Below are 19,111 nucleotides of genomic sequence, written 5' to 3' on the forward strand. Positions count from 1 at the left end.
CTAAATGTTCTCTCTCTCTCTCTCTCTCTCTCTCTCTCTCTCTCTCTCTCTCTATATATATATATATATATATATATACAGATATATATATATATATATATATACAGAGATGGATGTAATGTAACTTGGTTGGTTTGCGGAGGCAGTTATTCTAGTTCTTCAAATGACGTGTTAATCATGTCTTAAACCTCATTCACTGCATAAACTTCATAATCTTCAGTGACATATTTTCCATGCTGGCATTATTCTGCTGTATCTTTGCATAGATTTTAAAAATCTACAAGACTTTGCCATTGAGATCATGCTGTGTTGCAAGTGGTAAGAATTTGTCTGAATCTTAATTCCACATTCCTTGGTTGGATTGATTCTATGCCAGGAAGTGCACCCACATCAGTCGAGAACCATGAAAACCTTTCACTGCAGTGGGATTTTATCTTGGCATTCCCTTTCTTATTGATAATACCCTCTACCCATGCACAAACAATAAAGTGATAAGATGTAGTGTGTAACAGCTGTGGCATGCAGCTGTCAGATTAAATGGTTTGAAACCTGGCCACACACACACAAAGCAGAAACATCAAACACAACGGAAGTTTAGGCTTGGCATTTCTCTAATAAAACATTTATCACCGCGTGCTGATGATGTACGCTGGCTGGCGATCTTCTGTCATTTTTGCAAGACTTCCTACAAGTCCTCAGAAATTACTGCCTGCAACACATTAGAATAAAAATGAGGCGGGATCTAGGACAAATCCTGGCTTTTTCAGCGGAGACCTAATCTGCAAATGCAAATCCAGTGATAAAGTGCTTCCCCATCAGTGTGGAACAAAGTAAGGCAATCAAAAGATTTATTGGAAGAAGGATACTCACATATGCACACAACAGGCACATGAAAGACTCTCTGGTTGTCGGTGAGAACTCATCTGCTGCGTCTGGAGAACTGGAGCCGTGAGAGGAGCCCAAGAGATTTGCACTCTCCAGAGAGGACAGGAAATTGGATGCTTATGATAGGTGGTAATGAGGTTAGCATGAATTTTGAGAGCCATTTGTTGGAAGCAGGCAGATTATGAAGAAAAAACATTTGCTCCAACCTCATTTTTGACTCCAGGGTGGCTGGAATGGGCTTGACAGTGTCGGAGGATTTTAAGTGGGGTTTTAAATATAGCAGGAGAGAGGACTTTGGGACACCTGGGGTTAGACAAGAAAATGAAGAAAAGCAGGGAGATGAGATATTGAAGCAATTGTGATTTAAAATATAGAACTATGAACTCATCAGTTTTGGGGTTTATCAGAAATCCTAGCATCTGTTCTCTTAACCCTTTGAAATCTCGATCAATATAAGTTTTCTTGTGCTGCGTTTCGATGCCTTTCTAAGGCTATTTAACTCTTTGAAAACTGAGCAAATTAGTTTGATTTCTTTCATGAAGAAAGAGGGAAAAAACAACCAACTGGGCAAGAAATGTTCCACAAATTGCAAGTAATTAAAAAATTACTTAATATTTAGTTTTAAAAAAGACAGGAGGATTATAGGAAAATTATCCAAAAATAAGGGTAATGATTTCCTGAGAACTATATTTATAATCATGATAATTTCATATTTAAAATGAAGTTATGGAAAAAAAATATTTTTCACCACTTTTTATAAGTCATTTTTGTGTTTGTTTGTGTTAATCTCCCCCCTCCCCTTTTTGTGCTTATTTTCAGGTCATTTTCTTTTTTGCTCATTTTTGGGCCTTTAACTCATTCCCTTTTCTCATGTTTTTGAAAGAAATCAAACCAATTTGCTCAGATCAGTTACAGTTATGGAGAAAAAAAATATGTAATGAAATTACAGTTACTAATCAAATTGTTGGCGGTTAACAAAAGGGTTACATGAAAAAAAAATCTGTGAAAACTTTAGAAATTGAATTAAATATTCATTCTGCTGCTTTCCATCTTTTTGCCATGCAGGAATGCTTTCTTTTGGCATATTTTTGGGGGTCAGCAAAGCCATAGAGACAAATTTGAGCGCAACATTATGCATTTATGCATAGCTTTGACGCTTTATGGCCCTGTTTAAAACATTTAGAAAAGTTATCAAAAAGTAATTAATAATAAATAATAAGGTAATTAAAAGAGTTTAGTAATGTATTCCATTTTTAACAGGGTAACCAGTAACCTGTAACCTTTTACATTTCAAAAGTAATCTTCTGTTTATGGCAGGCCTTTATTTTGACATTCTGCATAACCCTCAAACAACAGCAGGCAGATAAATGCAAGCAGCTGAGAGAGACGATGAGGATGACAATATTTATTCATGAATAAATCAGCAGTGTGTAAATATTTTGGATTTCTGAGAACATAGACAGACAGAGCGTGTGCAGTATGTAAATTATGACGTCATGGGATTGAGGATGATTAACGGGTTGATTGTCAAATGCTCACAGCAGAATCAACCAATCACAGCAGCCTGTGGTTTCTAGCAGACTTTTCGATTAATGTGTCTCATAAACTGTAAATAACTGTTTACCTTCGTCTTTATGTCTATGATCCGTCTGCATCATTCCCCTTCAGAAGAGTGACTCTGCAGATTTGGATTCTCTTATTAAAGAGGTGAAGAAAGAGTTTATTACTCAGAGTGTGCAGCAGCATAACGATAACAAAGGTGAATAAATTTAACAGTGAACAAATTATTTTTTGATATAAGCCAGGAAACATCACATTAGCTCCAGTGTTGTTGGTTAACTTTAGGTTATCTGACTGCACTCTCTTTCAGAAATTTGATAGCTGCCGAGTTAAATCTCCATGAAAAGTGACAAAATTAATGTCAAATAAATCTATTGTAGTAGAAAGTACAATAATTCCCACTGAAATGTGATGAAATACAGGTATAAAGTAGTCCAATGGAATTACCCAAGTAAAGCTACCACAAATTGTAACTGACAAACTAGATTACCAAAGTAAATATTGACCAGCAGCATTAATTTCTGAGGCAGCGACACTCATCATTCTGCCATCAGTACATTCAACTCTTAATATCATTTCTCTTCCATCTTCAACTGAACAAATTAAACAAATTAATGTTTTTTGACACGTTTACTGTGTAACTATATTTGACCTTATTTAAAAAGAGCTCTGGACATTCAAGAGTGCAGTCTGTATGTAGTTACTATATAAATCGCGCAGTTACAGAAAGCTTGAAGTCCTCTATGTTAAAAAAAAAACTGCCAAAAACTACAGGCTGCTGTGATTGGTTGACTCCACTGTGAGCATCAGATGACGTGTAGCGGAGGTCCCGCCCACCTCCCTCCGGACAATCCATTTTAGCATCAACTGTGACGTGCCTGGACAGGGATCAACATTAACGTTAGCTGCCCCGTATCGTCAATGTTAGACCGAAAAACCGAGCTTGAAGGCTGAAATTCAACCGTGCTGTTCCTTTGGAAGATGCAGTCACTATAAGAAGCGGTGAGTAAGCAAAAGTATAAATATTACATGTTAATTGATAAGCTAAACCGTGCTAGCAGCTAGGCTAATGTTTGCAATGTAAAACTGCTAAAGCTAACACTGTGTCACTGTGCGAAAAAAACAGCTGTTTAGTCTGTGCACCTGAGCTTTATTACCGAGCTTTTGTCAAATAATCTTGTTGTTAATGAATGTTTGATGGCTGCTGGGAGAAGTTTGCTTGCAGGTCTTTAAGGTAGTCAGCCCTAAAGTTTTAGAAAAAGATCATAATTTGGGATAAAGTGAAAACATTTCTGTCAGAAAGATTTTTAAACAAGAGCATCGAAGGTTGACTTTTCCCATGTGCTGTTTGATGTTTGTTAGTGAAGTCAATCTAAAGTAAACTTTACTGCACTCCATCGGCTAAAATTATAAATAGTAGTAATGTGACATTTTCATCTATTATTATAAAAAAGGAAGGGGTGGCAGCTTTTTCTGTAATGGTTTTGTTTAATGATCATATGATATTGTTTTATTTCAATTGTAGGCCCCTGAATTTAGTCGAATTTAATTTGTGGCAGACTTTGTTTTTTTGGCAAACATGGTATCCTTGTCCAAATATTGGATATAATATCATATCCTGATGAAGCTGGTGACTTACACCCCCACTAAGTATTAATAACTAACTCAGAACACTGCTTTGTCACTTTTTGAGCTGCCAGCTGGAACCTGTGATATTTATGTAACATTGTCATAAATTTAAATAAGAAATTTGAGCAGAAATTAAGCAGTGATGGTGGTAAAGCTTCACAACAAAACACATGGTCACTCAAAACGATATTGCTTTACCCCCTTCATACTGCAGTTATTCTGGGTAATTCCTCTCACACAGGCAAATAACGTATGTGCTGGTTGGCAGTCGGTTTGGTGTGCTCATGTGCAACTTTTTGGCCCGAGACACAGCGACGTGTTGTGACACAGCAGGGTGCTTTCTAGTTCTCTGATGTTGGTTTGGTGTATCTGGGCCTTTAGGTTTAGGCAACAATAAGCACCTTGGTTATGGTTAGGAAAAATCGTGAATACAATTTAAAAAAAAAAAAAAAAAGTAAGAATACAAAAATAATGCTGTAGTCACTACAAGTTGATAGTGTATTGCCCTTCATGGGCAATACATTTGAAAATGAACATTTTATGAACACATTCACCATAGATATTAATATTTTATCATTTTATTAAAGGTCTTGTGTGTAGGATTTAGTGGCATCTAACAGGGAGGTTGTAGATTGCAACCAGCTGAAACTTTTCTCGTGTGCCAAGCATGTAAAACTTGAGTAGTACTCGGAAATGTCAGTTGCTACGTCAGTTGCTTTTTAGAGCCAGTGTTTGCTTTGTCTGTTCTGTGCTACTGAAGAACAACCTGGCAAACTCTGTGGAAGAGAATTTGTTCTGTATGTTAATATAAACAGCTCATTCTAAGGTAACAAAAACTCAGTAATTTATAGTTTTAGGTGATTGTACACTGTAATAAAAAGCACAACTATGAATTTTTTTTTTCAAATTCTTTCAATAAATAACCCTATTCTACACAATGGACCTCTAAAAGAAAATGTTTGCTTGTCATTACATTTCCCTCAAAGTTTGAAATTTGTTGTATATAAACATCTTTTCAAGGCGACAAGGCTGCTCTGTGTGATCTGAGGGAAATAATCAGATTTGGGACCAAATCAGCTGCGGTGGGAATGCATCAGAGGAAGGGATGAGCCACCACTTGTAGTGTGCCAGGTCTGAGGTAGGCTGCATGAACAGCTTGGTGTTTGTTGAGAAGTTGAAGTCACATTCTTGCTGAGAACACATATCCTCGGGATAGTTCTGGCAGCACAGCTCGCACAGCTTGCAAGACACAGGTGAGAGGCTTAGCAGCTAACAGCGGCACAGAGAAAAAGTACAACATGCACTCAAAAAGTAACACTGGTAGAAACAAAACAAAAACTTGCAGAAACATTCTGACGGCAAAGTGATTCTCACGACTGAGGAAATGCAGCACAAAGCGAAGGAAAGACTTCTATCAAGGTGACGTGGGGTGTGTGAAATGAGGGGAGACATTCAAGAGCTAACAGGGATGAAAGACAGTGCTCCCTGACCTACTAAGCACTCAGTTAGAATTCAGATATGATTGTAAAAAGACTTCACATGCGACGGCCGTGCGCACACACGCCACCTTGTAGTGTTGCCTCAAGTGAGCAAAGTGAAAAAGAACCAATTATTTTTGCTAGTTCCAGCATTTGCACAAAAAACCCCCAAGTAAGTCAGAGAGCGTCTGCATTTTTCCGTCACTAACTAGGAGTCAACACTGTTTGAGTGAGTCACAGAGTCACCTCTTTTCAGGTTGGTTCCATCAATAATGTCATTGTAAGGTATAAAAGGGGCTCTATGGAAAGCCGTCTCTGCATGGATTCACTTCCTCGGATGGGTTTAACAAAAGTGTAACACAGCAAGGTATGCGGCGCGGAATAAAACAGTCAAAGCACTAACTTCCTCCCCCAAAGAAATGCTAAATCTTTCACGCGTCTATTCGCCGCCCGTCTTTACTGAGGGTGTTTTTGTGAAACCTCCATTATCCCAAAACACTCAAGCTGTGTATCTAATTTATTTCTTTTATCTTGACCACTTAGTCCCTCTTTTAAAGGTAAGAGTCTGACCTTTCCATAACATCTGGAAGGACCATCCTGCAGAAAGCAAGACTGACCTTTATTAGGCATTCTCTTTCTCAGCAGGCTGTCAATTAACCTTCAGTAAGGCAGGGACAGCATGAAACGTACTGAAAAAAATAACTCTCCTAAAAGCGGAGAAAGAGATTTTTTTTCCACTTATTTAATTGAACTATTTTTTAATTCTTTATTTACACAACATACAAAATTCAGCTGGTAACAATATTCATATTTTAGCTCTCTGTGTGGTGAAGCGCATTACATCCAATAAGATCATGTTAGGTTCTTATTAGCCATACTGATGTTATTGCAGGCGCATGGGAACAGTCCCTCGTGGTACAATCATTGCAGCAACAACATCAACAACCAAAAGGGTAATAATATTCCATGTACTTTCAAAAGATTGAGCTTTGGGATCGAAAAAATGAAGTGGGAGAGCATTTGTAAAGATCCAACACTTGATTACCATTGTTTAATACTCCCTGGTAAAACATCTGTGTGGATAATTGCTCGGCTGATTTCTTTTCTCTCCCGGCCGTGCCCTTTTTCATTTAATGCATGAACCTGTGCGGTAACAACACTACTTAATTGTGGGAGGAAAGAGGCATCCTACAGTGAAGTGAGTTAAAGGGACAACTTCTCCATTATCGCACATTTACATTGTTGTTCTTGTTTTTTTTGTGTGAGAGAAAGGGGAGATTTTTATGCAGCAATCTGCTTGAAGGAAGACAGGTCATTTTTTAAATTATAAATTAAGCAATCTGGCAAAGGAACTCTAATTGGAGGCAACATTTTGAGTAATTGTGCACACAGAATGATTACACTGTGTGACTGATGATGAATGACTCCTCAAGCATCTTTGAAAACAAATTACCACAGAGTTTCCTCCCTGAATCTGTTTGTTTTCTTGCTGACTTTGAGTTGTCATTCATGGCCCCCACTTCATCTTGTTGCTGAAAATTTGTTCAAGTTTGTGCATGTGCCACACACTGCGTACAGGAATTTGGCTTAGGGTACTTAGAAGTCTTGACGGTGTAATTTTTTTATACAATGTAAAATACAGACTCTCCTCTTTAATTAAACTGATACGAAGATGCTGTATTGAGTGTGTGTAGTGCACAGCATGCACCACCAGGTGTCAGTCTCTAATGGTACAGCAACAGCAGAGAAACCGCTGGGCTTTATTTGGACCAAATTAGAGTTGATGATTGATTGAACAGTGGATTAACTAACTAGACGTCTAACAAGACTAAGACAGTTTCGTTTTGCCTCTGTCATGTTTGAATGAAGTTTTTGGAGTTAAAAGGCAATGAAGGTAGTCTTAGTTTAGTGAAAAATTCAGAAGGTGTGTGGTTGTATTTTTGTGTTCAATAAGGAAAGTACACAGTAAAAATATCATAGAACATGGTTATGATTGATCCTTTTAAATGAGGCATCTGCATTAGGCCTCAAGTCTGAATATTTTTTTTCCGAAAATTAAAGCAACGTAAAAGATTAACAATTCTTCAATCTTTGAAAGTTCCTTAATAGAAGACCGTACACAAATGTGTCCTATATAAAAATGTATTAGTGAATATTGGCTGCCATCCATTCAAGGGTACCCAAAAGGTTTGATCAGGCCGGGTGCAGCCAAGGAGGCTAAACATGCAGAGCCAACGCCTTTATATCCAGTGCTGAACTACCAGACATTTATTTATTTACACATGTTGCTGCTTACTGGGTAACACCTCTGACACACACACCAAACGAGATGAAAACGCAGCTCAAAAGCTGTTGCACACTGTTTCTAAGTAACATGCCATTCAACCTGGTAAGCGCTTCACACAATTTCAACATTGAACAAGCCCCAGGAGCTGGTAATTTGACTGAACTAAGTGGGACCTTGGAGATGGGGAAGAGAGCATTGGGTTTTCTTTTTTTAAATTTTGTTTCTTGCCCTTTGAAGAATTAGCTCTAGCATGAATAGTGTGTTGTAGAGCTATTGTAAATTTTAAGGGCCTCCATGGAAACACTGATGTTAGTAACATTAGTAAGAGTGTTAATTGTCTGTTTGATTTTACCCATGCTGGTAGCAATAGTCCGACCTGGGAGTATTTAAAGCCCTTGTTTGATTCATCCGGCTTTTTGTCTGTGGGCTAGGAACCCCACCTTTGTGTCAGAGAGTTTCCTTTGTTCTTGTATTGATGGCATGTGTTTGATATATATTGATGTTAAGAATTTGTAAAAATCAGAGTTCCTGGACTGTTGTGCTCATTTTGACTTTCCAAACCTCCCAGAACTGCTGGCTCACATCCTGATCAAGACTAATTCAACCAAATCGGAGTTGGTGATTGGTGGAACTAGACGACTAACAAGACAAGATGATTTTGGTGAGTTTTTGTTTCTGTCAAGTTAAAAAATTGTGTTTAATAATGAGTTAAGACAATGAGTTATGAGCAAGTCATTGTTCAGTGAAAGAGAGGTGTGCAGTTGTTTTTTTCTGTTAAACAAGGAAAACAGGTGTAAGAAGATTTTCTTTCTCCATATACCATACGGTAAACCTCCATGAAAAGTCAAAATGGTATAATGCTAATGTCTTTACTGTATTTTTATTGTAAATGTGACTGCTGCAGTGGAAATTCAGGTGTAATGTGTGTCTTTTTCTTGGCATTAATCTAGCAACATTTTCAGATATCAAAGTTCAGTTGTTTACAGAGGGATGTACGACTCGGTGTTATGGAGAACCACCTTGACACGTCTGCTCCCAATTTAGATTCACTTGTTGAGGACAAAAGTGGCTACTCTGTTGTGATTTCTGGAACAGCAGCGGCCTTTTTCCTACTTAGAAGGAAATAAAGACATGGTCTAATCAGAGTGTACTTGTTGAGAAGTAGGCTGTGTAAGAACAAGAAATACATGAGCACGTGGTAACTGAACACTAATGTCCTTGATGGTGCTTTTGAAGGGCATCTTAATTAAGTAGTTTAGGTATTACCATTGCTTTAGTATTGATAGTGTAGCACAAGGAAATTTACTTTCATACGGTGTAACTATAACTCTGTATAGTGCCTATTTCAACAAGTATGGATGGGTGAATTTGCTAAGGATGAATTTTGGCTGCTGATAGCACCATGAATTGGGCGTCACTTGAAACTGCTATCCGCCCCGTCTCAAGGTCCAATGCAAAAACGTTTTTGTGCTTGTGATATTACAGTGCAAACTCTCCCATTAAGTTTTGCAGTTGAGTTCATTTTTTTTTTTTTTTACATCTTGTAGTAAAGTATAAACGTTGCCTTTGCACTCAGAACACAGTAGGAAAACGATGGCAAAGAGATACATAAAGCTGAAATATTCAAATCCTGAGCAACAGGTCCTGACTGAAAAGGTGCACTCCTCAAAAGCTCTCAGAGGATGCTAATATTTTCAATGTCACTTTGAGTGGCTCATAGCCCTGATCTTCATAAACTATTTGTTTGTGCCATGAGTATACCTTGCATAGAAAGGTGCCATTTTCACACCAAACTTTTGCATGTTACTTAATTTAGATTTGTTTTGAGTAGCAAAGGAGCACTGAGATGCTATTTTTTTGTGCTGCAGATAGGGGTACATTCAACTTCCTGCAGCTGCGTTAGGAATTAGGTTGTTTCTTTTTGTGCTGCAGATGGACATGCAGGTTTCTCTCCAGTGCAGTATTTCTTTGAACAATCAGAGGATGTCCTCTTGCTTGTTTAGCTGTCTTGGTACTGTATGTTGTGAGTTGAGAAGTTTTCAGGCTTGTTTCCAGTTCCATATGAAATCTGCCCTCAAACTTACTTGTGTCCACACTAGGGTTGGTTACCAAAACCTGGTGCCTATAGGGCATCTGTTCCCACAACACTGATACCTACCGGACTGGACCATAATGCAGGTTTTGGTAACCTCATTTCGATGCCATATTGTGCAAGTGGTGCGCAAGAGAGTGAGGGAGCGAGCGTGTGTGTGTGAAACTTGGCAGTGCACTGTGTTCTCAGTTCAGACTGTTTTTTAGTGAATAAAGTCTACAACTCTTCAAAACCTAAGACAACCTCCTGTGTAACTCTTGGCACCTGCAGATAAAAGTAAAGCGAGGTAACCCCGATGTTAGCTAGTCAAGTTGGCCAACCATTGGAACCTGACCAGGCTCCCTTAAGGTGGACTGTTGAGATAGACCAGTTCTTCTCATTGCAGCGAAAATCTCAGAGAAATGTCTGCTGAGTCTCTCCTGAGTTATGGAGACAGTTGTTAATCCCAATTTAAAATTTATTTTGCCATTATTACTACTGTAAGTGTTATTTAGTGTTAAATTATTGTCATTTGATTATTTTTTTTTATTGGGTGAATACTTTTTTATATTTATCAGTATTTATTCAGTATACTATAATATACATTGAAAAAAATAAAATTTAAATTCGCCTTTACAATAAAACAAAGCCATTTTAAAATGTAATTTACTGTCATCTAGTGCTATATTTTTCAAAAGCATCGATCTAGACCCAGGAAAAGTATCGTTTAGCACCTGTATTGCAAAAAAACCCCAAACAGTGCCTAAACCTTGACCTTGACACTTGAGACAGTGGTGGCTGTAATTCTTTAGACTCAAAGTTTAAAAATTGAGAGAACAAACGGCTCTGAATTGTGATGGAAGTTACAAGTTTGATTGATATCCAAACTGCTGTATGGATGATTTGTTCCATGTGCTTTTACTGTAGATTATAACCACTCAGGAAAGATTGGAGAGATGCGTTACAAGGTATGGAACATTTGCCAATAAAAACGGACAACATTAAATTAAAAATGAATAAGAGCTGCATCTCAAATGGAGGCTGCTGAAGCAAATCTAGTTTGATGGAGAGAGCTTCTCGTACCAACGACTGTAAAATCTGTTCCCCAATTATATCAAGCAGATTGTATAACAGGCAGCGGATAGAAACTATGACATAGCATTACCCATCACGGTCCAGGGGCTGCTGACGCTTCAGATCTGTTACTTAATAGGGCATCAGAGGAGTTTCAGAGACGTGTCAGTTATTGCTTCCAGCACATTCCGGTCTGAAGAGAGGGAAAGAGCCATTATAAAAAAAGTTATGCTTGAGCCATGTGCAGGAAGCAAAAACTATAAATAATAAAACTATGATTAAATTGACCTTTTGATTTCGCTACTTCCTGCGATCCATCACTAAAAAATAGCCCAAAGAGTCGCCATCGCACATTTCTAAAACTCTGCAGGTGGCCTATTCCTTTCCTCTGTCATGTCCTCTACAATTTAGGTGAACTTTTCTGTTGGTGTGATGACAACTGGCAGTATACTTGGCATTTTCACTGCAGTTATCATAGCTACTGTCAGAGAATCACATTGCATCACACAGGCGAACCTTAGAGTGCCACGGACCTCTTTAATTTATCCTCAGGGTGCAGGAAAAATGCTCTAATTACATCGAAGAGTGTGCACACAGATGCAGTATATAAAACAAAGAGAGTAGCACATGTTCCTTTTCCCTTCAAGTTCTTCCTTTGGAAATCACACAGTTTATGGCTCCATTGTAATTGCTGAACCGTGGGGATGTCAAGGCTGCTAGACTTTATTGAGGGCGATGGGTGAGAGAGATTACTGCCATCAATATAGATTTGGATGTTACTCACACCTCCGCAGAGCAATGGGTAAGCCCAGAGGCTCAAGCCAAGAGAGTGCTTGTTATAGAGTGTGTCTGCTTGTGTGTGTCAGTGTGCAGAGGCCGGGATGGGGAGGGGGGTTCGATGCTTGAGAAATGCGGGCTGAGTGTGTGTTTTGTCAGGTCAAGGTAGTCAATCCTTTGTGTCGCTATATGCTGAAACATGTCAGGCATGTTCTGGCAGATTTTGGAGACGAGAGAGGGAGCACGAGCAAGTGGAGCTCAGATTGGGCTGCATCAGTCCTCCATTCAGATCTCTGCAGGGGGCAAGTTGTTCACGGATGTGATATATCATTTCATCATCATGCTGCAAGCAAATAGTAGTGATTGCTCAGATTTTGGAAAAAAAAGAGATCTGTGTGTTGACTTTGTGTGTAAATTACCACACAATAAAGCAGTCCCTCAAGATTTTAACAGCCTTTTTGTGAGATCGTAGTGGCTCAAAATGCCTGATTTTACGGCAGCCTATAAAAATTGCAATGCGTGTTGCAGTGTTTTTAGATATTTTCTTGTGATTAAATTGCAGGGGAAAATCAAGATTGCAAAAATATATATATATATATATATATATATATATATACATACATGTTTTTTTAATAATTAATTTAAAAACAGAAGGAAACTTGTTCCAGTGAGAAGAAAAAAGTTTTAGGTTATCTCATCCAGAAGGCGGAATAAAGCTTCCACACCATTCAAATTTTCTTTTTAATCCCTAAAGTGTTTTCTTTATCACACACACACACACACACACACACACACACACACACACACACACACACACACACACAAACTACTTACTGACCAACCATCTGTATTTATTTCATAATACTTCTGATTGCAGCCGTTTATGAGAACAACCTGTATTGATGCAAAGTGATAATGCTGATACATGCTGCCATCTTGCCATGCAGCCAAGAAAAAGACAATAACTATATTTACTGATGTCTCATATCAGATATAGGGTCGCTAAGCACAGACTGAATCGCAATAAGAATTCATTAGAGCCCACCTCCACCAGGGTCCTCAAAACTCACACATAGCATTAGGACCCCCCGTTGTTTTTTTTTCTTCCAATATCCTTTAGTGCAATATTTTAACATGTGCAACACCTTAAAATGCAACACTGGCAAATGTGCAATTACTCCACAAGTACAATATTTCCTTCAGGACATGCAATAATTACGTAAATAGGTTTATTTTATGTATGTGTGTCGCTATATATCTTATCTTATCTTATCTTATCTTAATGTCTGAATTAATTTGATTGAAACTGCATCACGGTCCACTTGTTGATATCAGCAAATATTGTATTTTTGTCTAAAGAATCTGTGTAATATTGTTCTATGATAAAACTTGTGATTTAAATGCCTACCACTAACCATGCATATTTAATGTAACTTACCTTGAGGCTTTCAGTAGTTGATCTGGATGCAACAACGTCTGTCACAGTGATTTATCCTGTATTTTGTCTACGAGTTTCATCCATTCATCCAGTATGGCTTTCCTTTGTGTTGCACCAACATGTTGCACATGGTGCCGAACAGCTCACCTCTTTTTGTGCAGAACATCAAAAAATTGCCTTTCACAATAATTTTTGTTGGTAAATGGTGGTTTGGTGGTACCATGATTGATCAAAGTGTTACGGTGTTTGGGCGAATTAAGGTCGGCAAAATTCACTTGGATTTGTTGAATTTGCATTAATTGTTGCAATTGCAATGTCCTGGAGGGGCTTATTAAAGGTTGCACACAGAGAGAGCCTTGCCAAAATCTTTCTCCTTCTCTCTGGGGAAACATCATTCTCAGTTTCACCCCCATATGGACCTATTTTCTGATGGTAATTTCACATTTTGCACCTCTGGAAAAAAGGGTTAATTAATATCTAATTTCTAATCCAATTTGCATTGAGTTCTCGGCTGCATTAATATGAGTCCTGTTAATGTATTTCATGTGCTAAATGATTCTAATTATGCTGCATTATGTACATCTCTATCATTATCTCTATTTCTGTCACTGTGATTAACCCAGAGGACAAGAATATTTATCAGCAATTACAGACAGACAGGTTGGCGATTCTCATCTAGAAATACCAACTGGTAATTTCACTTTTCTCACCTTTACAAGATGATATTATGGTTTAAAACCAAAGCATGATAACAGAAACTAGCATTAACATTTTAAAATGTAATTGCTGTTCATATTGTTTACAACTGGAGGTCACAGTTTGGGCTTCTATTTGTATTTCTATATCTCAGACAGTAAATTTGTTTTAAACATGAGAAACGTGTTTTCCGTGAGCTGAAGAGAAAAGCTGCAGGAAGTTCCACACTGAAACTTTAACGACAGTAAGTGACAGCCACCATTTACTGAACGCCGCTAAAGTTCATATTGTTATCAGCCTAGTGCTTTCAGACTGATGCTTGTGAAGCAGACACATATTGATTGGAGTCCGAGCAGCCAATGAGATGAGCTCCTTAGCTCATCCTTCCCAGCAGCAGCAAGTACGTCTCTGCTACCTGACGTTCATGTCAATAGTAAAATGCTTCGTATTTGAGATCTAAATGCACTTTTTTTTCGAGTGCAGCAAATAGTCATCCAATTTTTTTTTGTCTGGCCCTATTTTCCTGCCAGCATCTTTGTGTAGAGGAAAATGGCACCAGTGTGTGCATGTAAGAAATGTAGTGAAAAGGGAAGTGAGAGCTGATAGCTTTCAGGTAATTTTACACAGAGAAATCATATAAGATGACCCTCTCCAGTGACCGAGTTGCTGATTTGAAATGTATCTTAGGTCATTTCAAGTCCCTGTATCTTCTTCCTGTGCACGAAAAGTGTATCAGAGCAGTTTATTGTCGTAGTTTTACTCGTCCCTTTTTTGCCCTCTGCAGGTTTTACCAAATGTTGGCCTGGATAAGGCTTTGGCTGCGTCACAATATAATGGTGTATCAGGGTATTTAGAAATCCCAAAGGTATGTTTTTCAATACTGTTATGAATACAGGCACTTGTCTTTCTATTAAACTCATTGTATGTAGGTGGGACCATGCGCTTCACAGATGAGGGCGATGTGGGTTAGATGTGATCGAAACCGCGCACCATGTGAGAGAGAGAGACACGGAGTTTCGTTGTTAGGTAGGAGGAGACCCCTGTGTGCCTCCAACTGCTTGTCAGTGGTTGTGACACTTCATATTTTGTAAAATTGAAAGAAAAATAAAAACTCAGTTAAGCAATACGATAATCTGTGTCCAGAGTTCTAAATTAGTGCGTTAAATTTCGTTTTGCATCAGAAATAATCTGTCCTCATTATGGAAGAAATTGAATCTCTTCTGCTCTGTGCTGCAGGAAAGAGCTCCACTCGGGGTGAGCTGCAGAGGGGCTCACGTGTTTGCTTTTCAGTGGTGGACACACCGACACAGAAATGGCTCCACTCAGTCAACAAACCCATTAATAACTGTTGGGTAAAATGATCCTTCTTGTCACCGCGTGTGTGACAGGCGCAGCAGCGGTATCACAAACACTGAAATAGCATTTGTATTCTGCAAAAAAGAAAAAGAAATAAAAAGGAATATCCAAATGCCTAAATTGAAAACCAAATACCTACCCAATTAACGAATACTCAACTAGACGAATATTTTGGCCCAGCCCTAAATATTACAGACTGCCCAAGCCTAGCCTGGAGCTCTTTAGACTTTAGAAAGATGTGGAAGTTATGTAAAAGGCCATCACAGGAAAAGGGCCCTTTTTGGCACTCCTAACAGGCAGTGTGCTACGCATATTACTCATCTGTTTCCTTCTTCCTTTCTAAAGCTGATGCATATTAGAATCCAAATTATATCAGGATGTCAGCGCTAAAGGCTGTGTGGGTGGTATTTGAATTTGTTTGTAAATGGAAGACACAGAACAGCTATTTTAACTCATTATTTGAGCTTGGTTTCCTTTCTAAAAAAACAACAACAACAACTCAGCTTGTTTTACTTTACCTCAGGGATGTGCTATTATTTCATCCCCAACAACAATTTATGATTTAATTCCCCCAAACAATTTGCATTTCAATCCCTGAATAGGTGTGTTCTTGTAGGTGTAAAAGGGAAATAATGAAACAAGAGCTTGTTTAGTAAGAGCCAAAAAAAGAGAGGAACACTAATTTCTGGCGATATTGCACACAGTTTTGCATGACCTAGACGGAATTATATCTCTGCTGCTTTATTCACTGCCAATTTAGGATGAATAGGCCCTTTAAAAACGACATGTTTAACACCAGACAGGTGAAAGCTTTCGCAGTGGATACTTTCTTTAATCTGAACAACAAAGACCTTGTTCACTTGTTTTTCTAAATCTTTAGTATTCTCAACAGTGCATAGAGAAGCAGAGTAGGCTCTTTGATTCAGGTGTTTTTTTGAGGTTGTACAAGAATACGACCTTATGGCACCATTAACATTCTTGAATTTAAAAATCAAGTCTTGTTGATGTGAAAGGCTACTGTCAAATACGTAAACCACTCATTCACATCAACAAAGGGCTGTGAAGGACATGTTCATTCCCATAACCTGCATCGAACTGTCCAATAATAAAAAAAGAAATCTTAACTCAAGGTTGAGTTTTGCTTCGAGGCACTATGTTCAGTTTCAGGATGATAATTATGTCTTAATTATGTTCTTTCTCATCCCCGCTGCAATTTAGTGCATTTTCTATTTTAGACCTGGCTTGCTTTGTACATGAGCCCAAAAGTCATCCCTTGTATTATTGGAAATAACACGGTGTCTCTTCTTCTCATTGAGTTGGCAGGTTATTTAAGTGGAAGAGGTTATTGTGAGATTGTCTCAGAAGCAGTAAGAGACAGCAAGAAAGTTGTTGCATAAAATCTGTAAAATGAAGCCGCGTAGCAACCTACGAGGTGAAAGTGTGGCTTGCTGAATAGCGTCTGAGATTTGACTTGTGTGTCGCTGATTATAATACTAATGCTAATGCTGCTTCGCTGAGAGAAGAAACTGTAAAACAAATTGAACTTGAAGCAGAAAAGATAAGAACAAACAAAAAAACAGGGTGACCTCACTCTCACCTCATCAGATACTGACCCTTGGTTGGAGTCTGAATGAGGTGCACTATAGGCAAGTGATTAGTCGATGCTCTGAGCAACTGATATGATATAAAGAGCAAGAAAGTTGGCGTGGGGCTGGAAGGAGGCATGGCGGATGATGGTTCAAAAGCTGCTTTTGTTATGCCACCTTGCTGTTCTGTATATAATGTACAGTCACAGGAGAGGGGGAAAGAGATGTCTTGCATCTGAACGGAGGTGAAAACAGCTCTGAAATGAGGTCTGTGTAAAATGTAAAGTTGGAAATACCTGACCATGGGGGGGTGGGGGGGGGGTGTTACCTTTGGTAATGGTAAATGATTCTTACTGACACATTAATACCATTGTTGTTGTTAAGAAAGCACTGTTGGCACTTAAGTTTTACATCACAGGAGAGACTGGCGCTGCTGTTATGCACGTCATGCATCTTATGATTCTGCAAATCACTAGTGCACTGTATGATCACACACTGGAGTGAAATGAGGTTGTTTGGTACTGTGTAAAATGCAAATTAGGCATAAAGAAGGGACCTCAATGTGGCAATATAGTGCGATCTTTGTGTTAAAAAAGGCTAGACAAATACAGGACTTACACCAAGGAGACTGCTGTTTGTCTCCCATTTTGAACCATAAGTTCATGCAGCGTAGTATGTCATGTTAGGTGTGTTCCCAATGACCTGGCCCAGGTCTAAACTTGGCTGAAACTCGGTATTAATTAAGCCCCAGAATTGGGGTAAATGAACTGTCTAATTCTGCTGCCATCACTGGGCTGTCGTCAAAATGACCTGGCCCAGCACTGACCCAAAATCAGCAGTCCAGGAGAAATAACTTGGGCCGCTTCTGCTTGCCTTACTTGGCATGACAGTTGCCCTAGACTCTGACCAAATAAATCTATTTGTCTAATTCTTGTAAGTTAAGTAGCAAACATACTTAATTTAATCAATGCCGTGATCTTTTTTGTAAACCTAACAAAGTACTTCCTTAGCCTAAACCAAAAAGCAAGTAGGCTAAACCTCCGTTGGTTAATGTTCATTGTCAAAAGAGACCGTATGCATGTGACAAGTGGAAACTGAGCATCTAAAACTGATGCACGAGGGATACAAAGGGTGACATAGTTGGACAAGTAGGGCCACTGAGCAACCATCTGTATCTGTCAAGTTTGGAGTGAGAATGTGTTGGAAAAAACAACATTACCATTGTATTGAATCTTGTATTAAATTGAATATAACAACTGCAAACTCTCTCGTTGAAGGGAAACACATCAGTGACTTTGTGAATGTCACTGCACTCTTGAGCAGAGCTCCAATTCTGTAACAACTATTGTGAATCAACATTTTTCATCACCATAATTCACTGTGGCCTTTCTTTTCTCTGCTTTAAGTCCCCCAAACCTCTTTGAGCACTTTGCATTTATCTACAGCAGCAGCTCAGCACACCCGCTTTGTCTTTGTAAATCTCTTTGTGTCCAGTCACAGCCTTGACACTTGCCAGAACTGAGGCATAAATCAAGCCTACATGTAAAGCTAAGCATTCAGCCAACTGCCCATCCCCTCCGCTGTACGGAGGAGTTCAATTGATGGATTTGGACTGAAACCTTGAGGCGACCACCCGCTCTGTCCTGTCTCCTGTCTCCTGACAGGTGAGGGCAGATAGGATGTTGTGCTTTAATGGACATTTTTTTTTTTTTTTTTTTACACCTGACAGTCTGAGGTGAGAGGGATGTAAACTATCACCACTGACACTGACCCTCCCGGAGAGACCAAAAGGCTTAGTGCTTAGAGAAGCTCATTCACCTTTTCAAGTGTTCAAAGAACAAATTGGTGTAGATTTGTAAAGAATTGCTGGATATGAACTGACAGTCCTGAGCTCTATTGTTAAGAGGATTTAGTAGCATTAAGGGGCCGTTTACACGGCAACGGTTCGTGCATGAAACGTTAAACTTTTGATGTGTTCTTCTGTAGTGTGTCATTACAAAGGTACACCACCAACTACTGGCCTGGCATGCATACTACAGCATTTTCCTTTGTTTTTGCAGATCTGTGTACACAAGGATCATTTTCACTGTGTTTTCATATGAAAGCAGACTTTTTTTTTTTAAATGCAATGGAAAGCGTCTTTTTAGTAGGGCCGTAGCCTTTTTTTCTTTACTTTGAATTGAGGTTTTTCTCATAACTGCAAACAAAAAAATACAGTTTTAACATATAACAGCCATACGTGCTGTAAAGCAATCAAAATGATTTTTTTCCAAA

At 38.7% G+C, this 19,111-nt stretch overlaps 1 protein-coding gene across 5 annotated transcripts in view; it reads left to right on the forward strand.

The window, feature by feature from the left end:
* Positions 1 to 19,111, forward strand: part of kirrel3a (kirre like nephrin family adhesion molecule 3a) — a 223,275-nt gene that overhangs the window by 48,409 nt on the left and 155,755 nt on the right. Inside the window, exons 1-3 of one of the 5 annotated variants that reach the window (XM_088088640.1) lie at positions 3,285 to 3,447; positions 5,095 to 5,212; positions 8,408 to 8,500. The exons of 1 other annotated variant lie outside the window; for it this stretch is intronic. Coding sequence is in view for 1 of the 4 variants with exons in the window: in XM_088088638.1 (XP_087944764.1) it covers positions 8,408 to 8,500 (93 nt within the window). In the remaining 3 variants the exon portion in view is untranslated. Of the gene's footprint in view, positions 1 to 3,284; positions 3,448 to 5,094; positions 5,213 to 8,407; positions 8,501 to 19,111 lie in introns of those variants that run through there. 3 more of the 5 variants (XM_088088641.1, XM_088088638.1, XM_088088642.1) reach the window with 3 other exon arrangements.

This window comes from Plectropomus leopardus, chromosome 15 (genome assembly GCF_026936395.1).
Source record: "Plectropomus leopardus strain MGB_pleo_1.0 chromosome 15, ASM2693639v1, whole genome shotgun sequence".
Lineage (NCBI taxonomy): Eukaryota > Metazoa > Chordata > Actinopteri > Perciformes > Serranidae > Plectropomus > Plectropomus leopardus.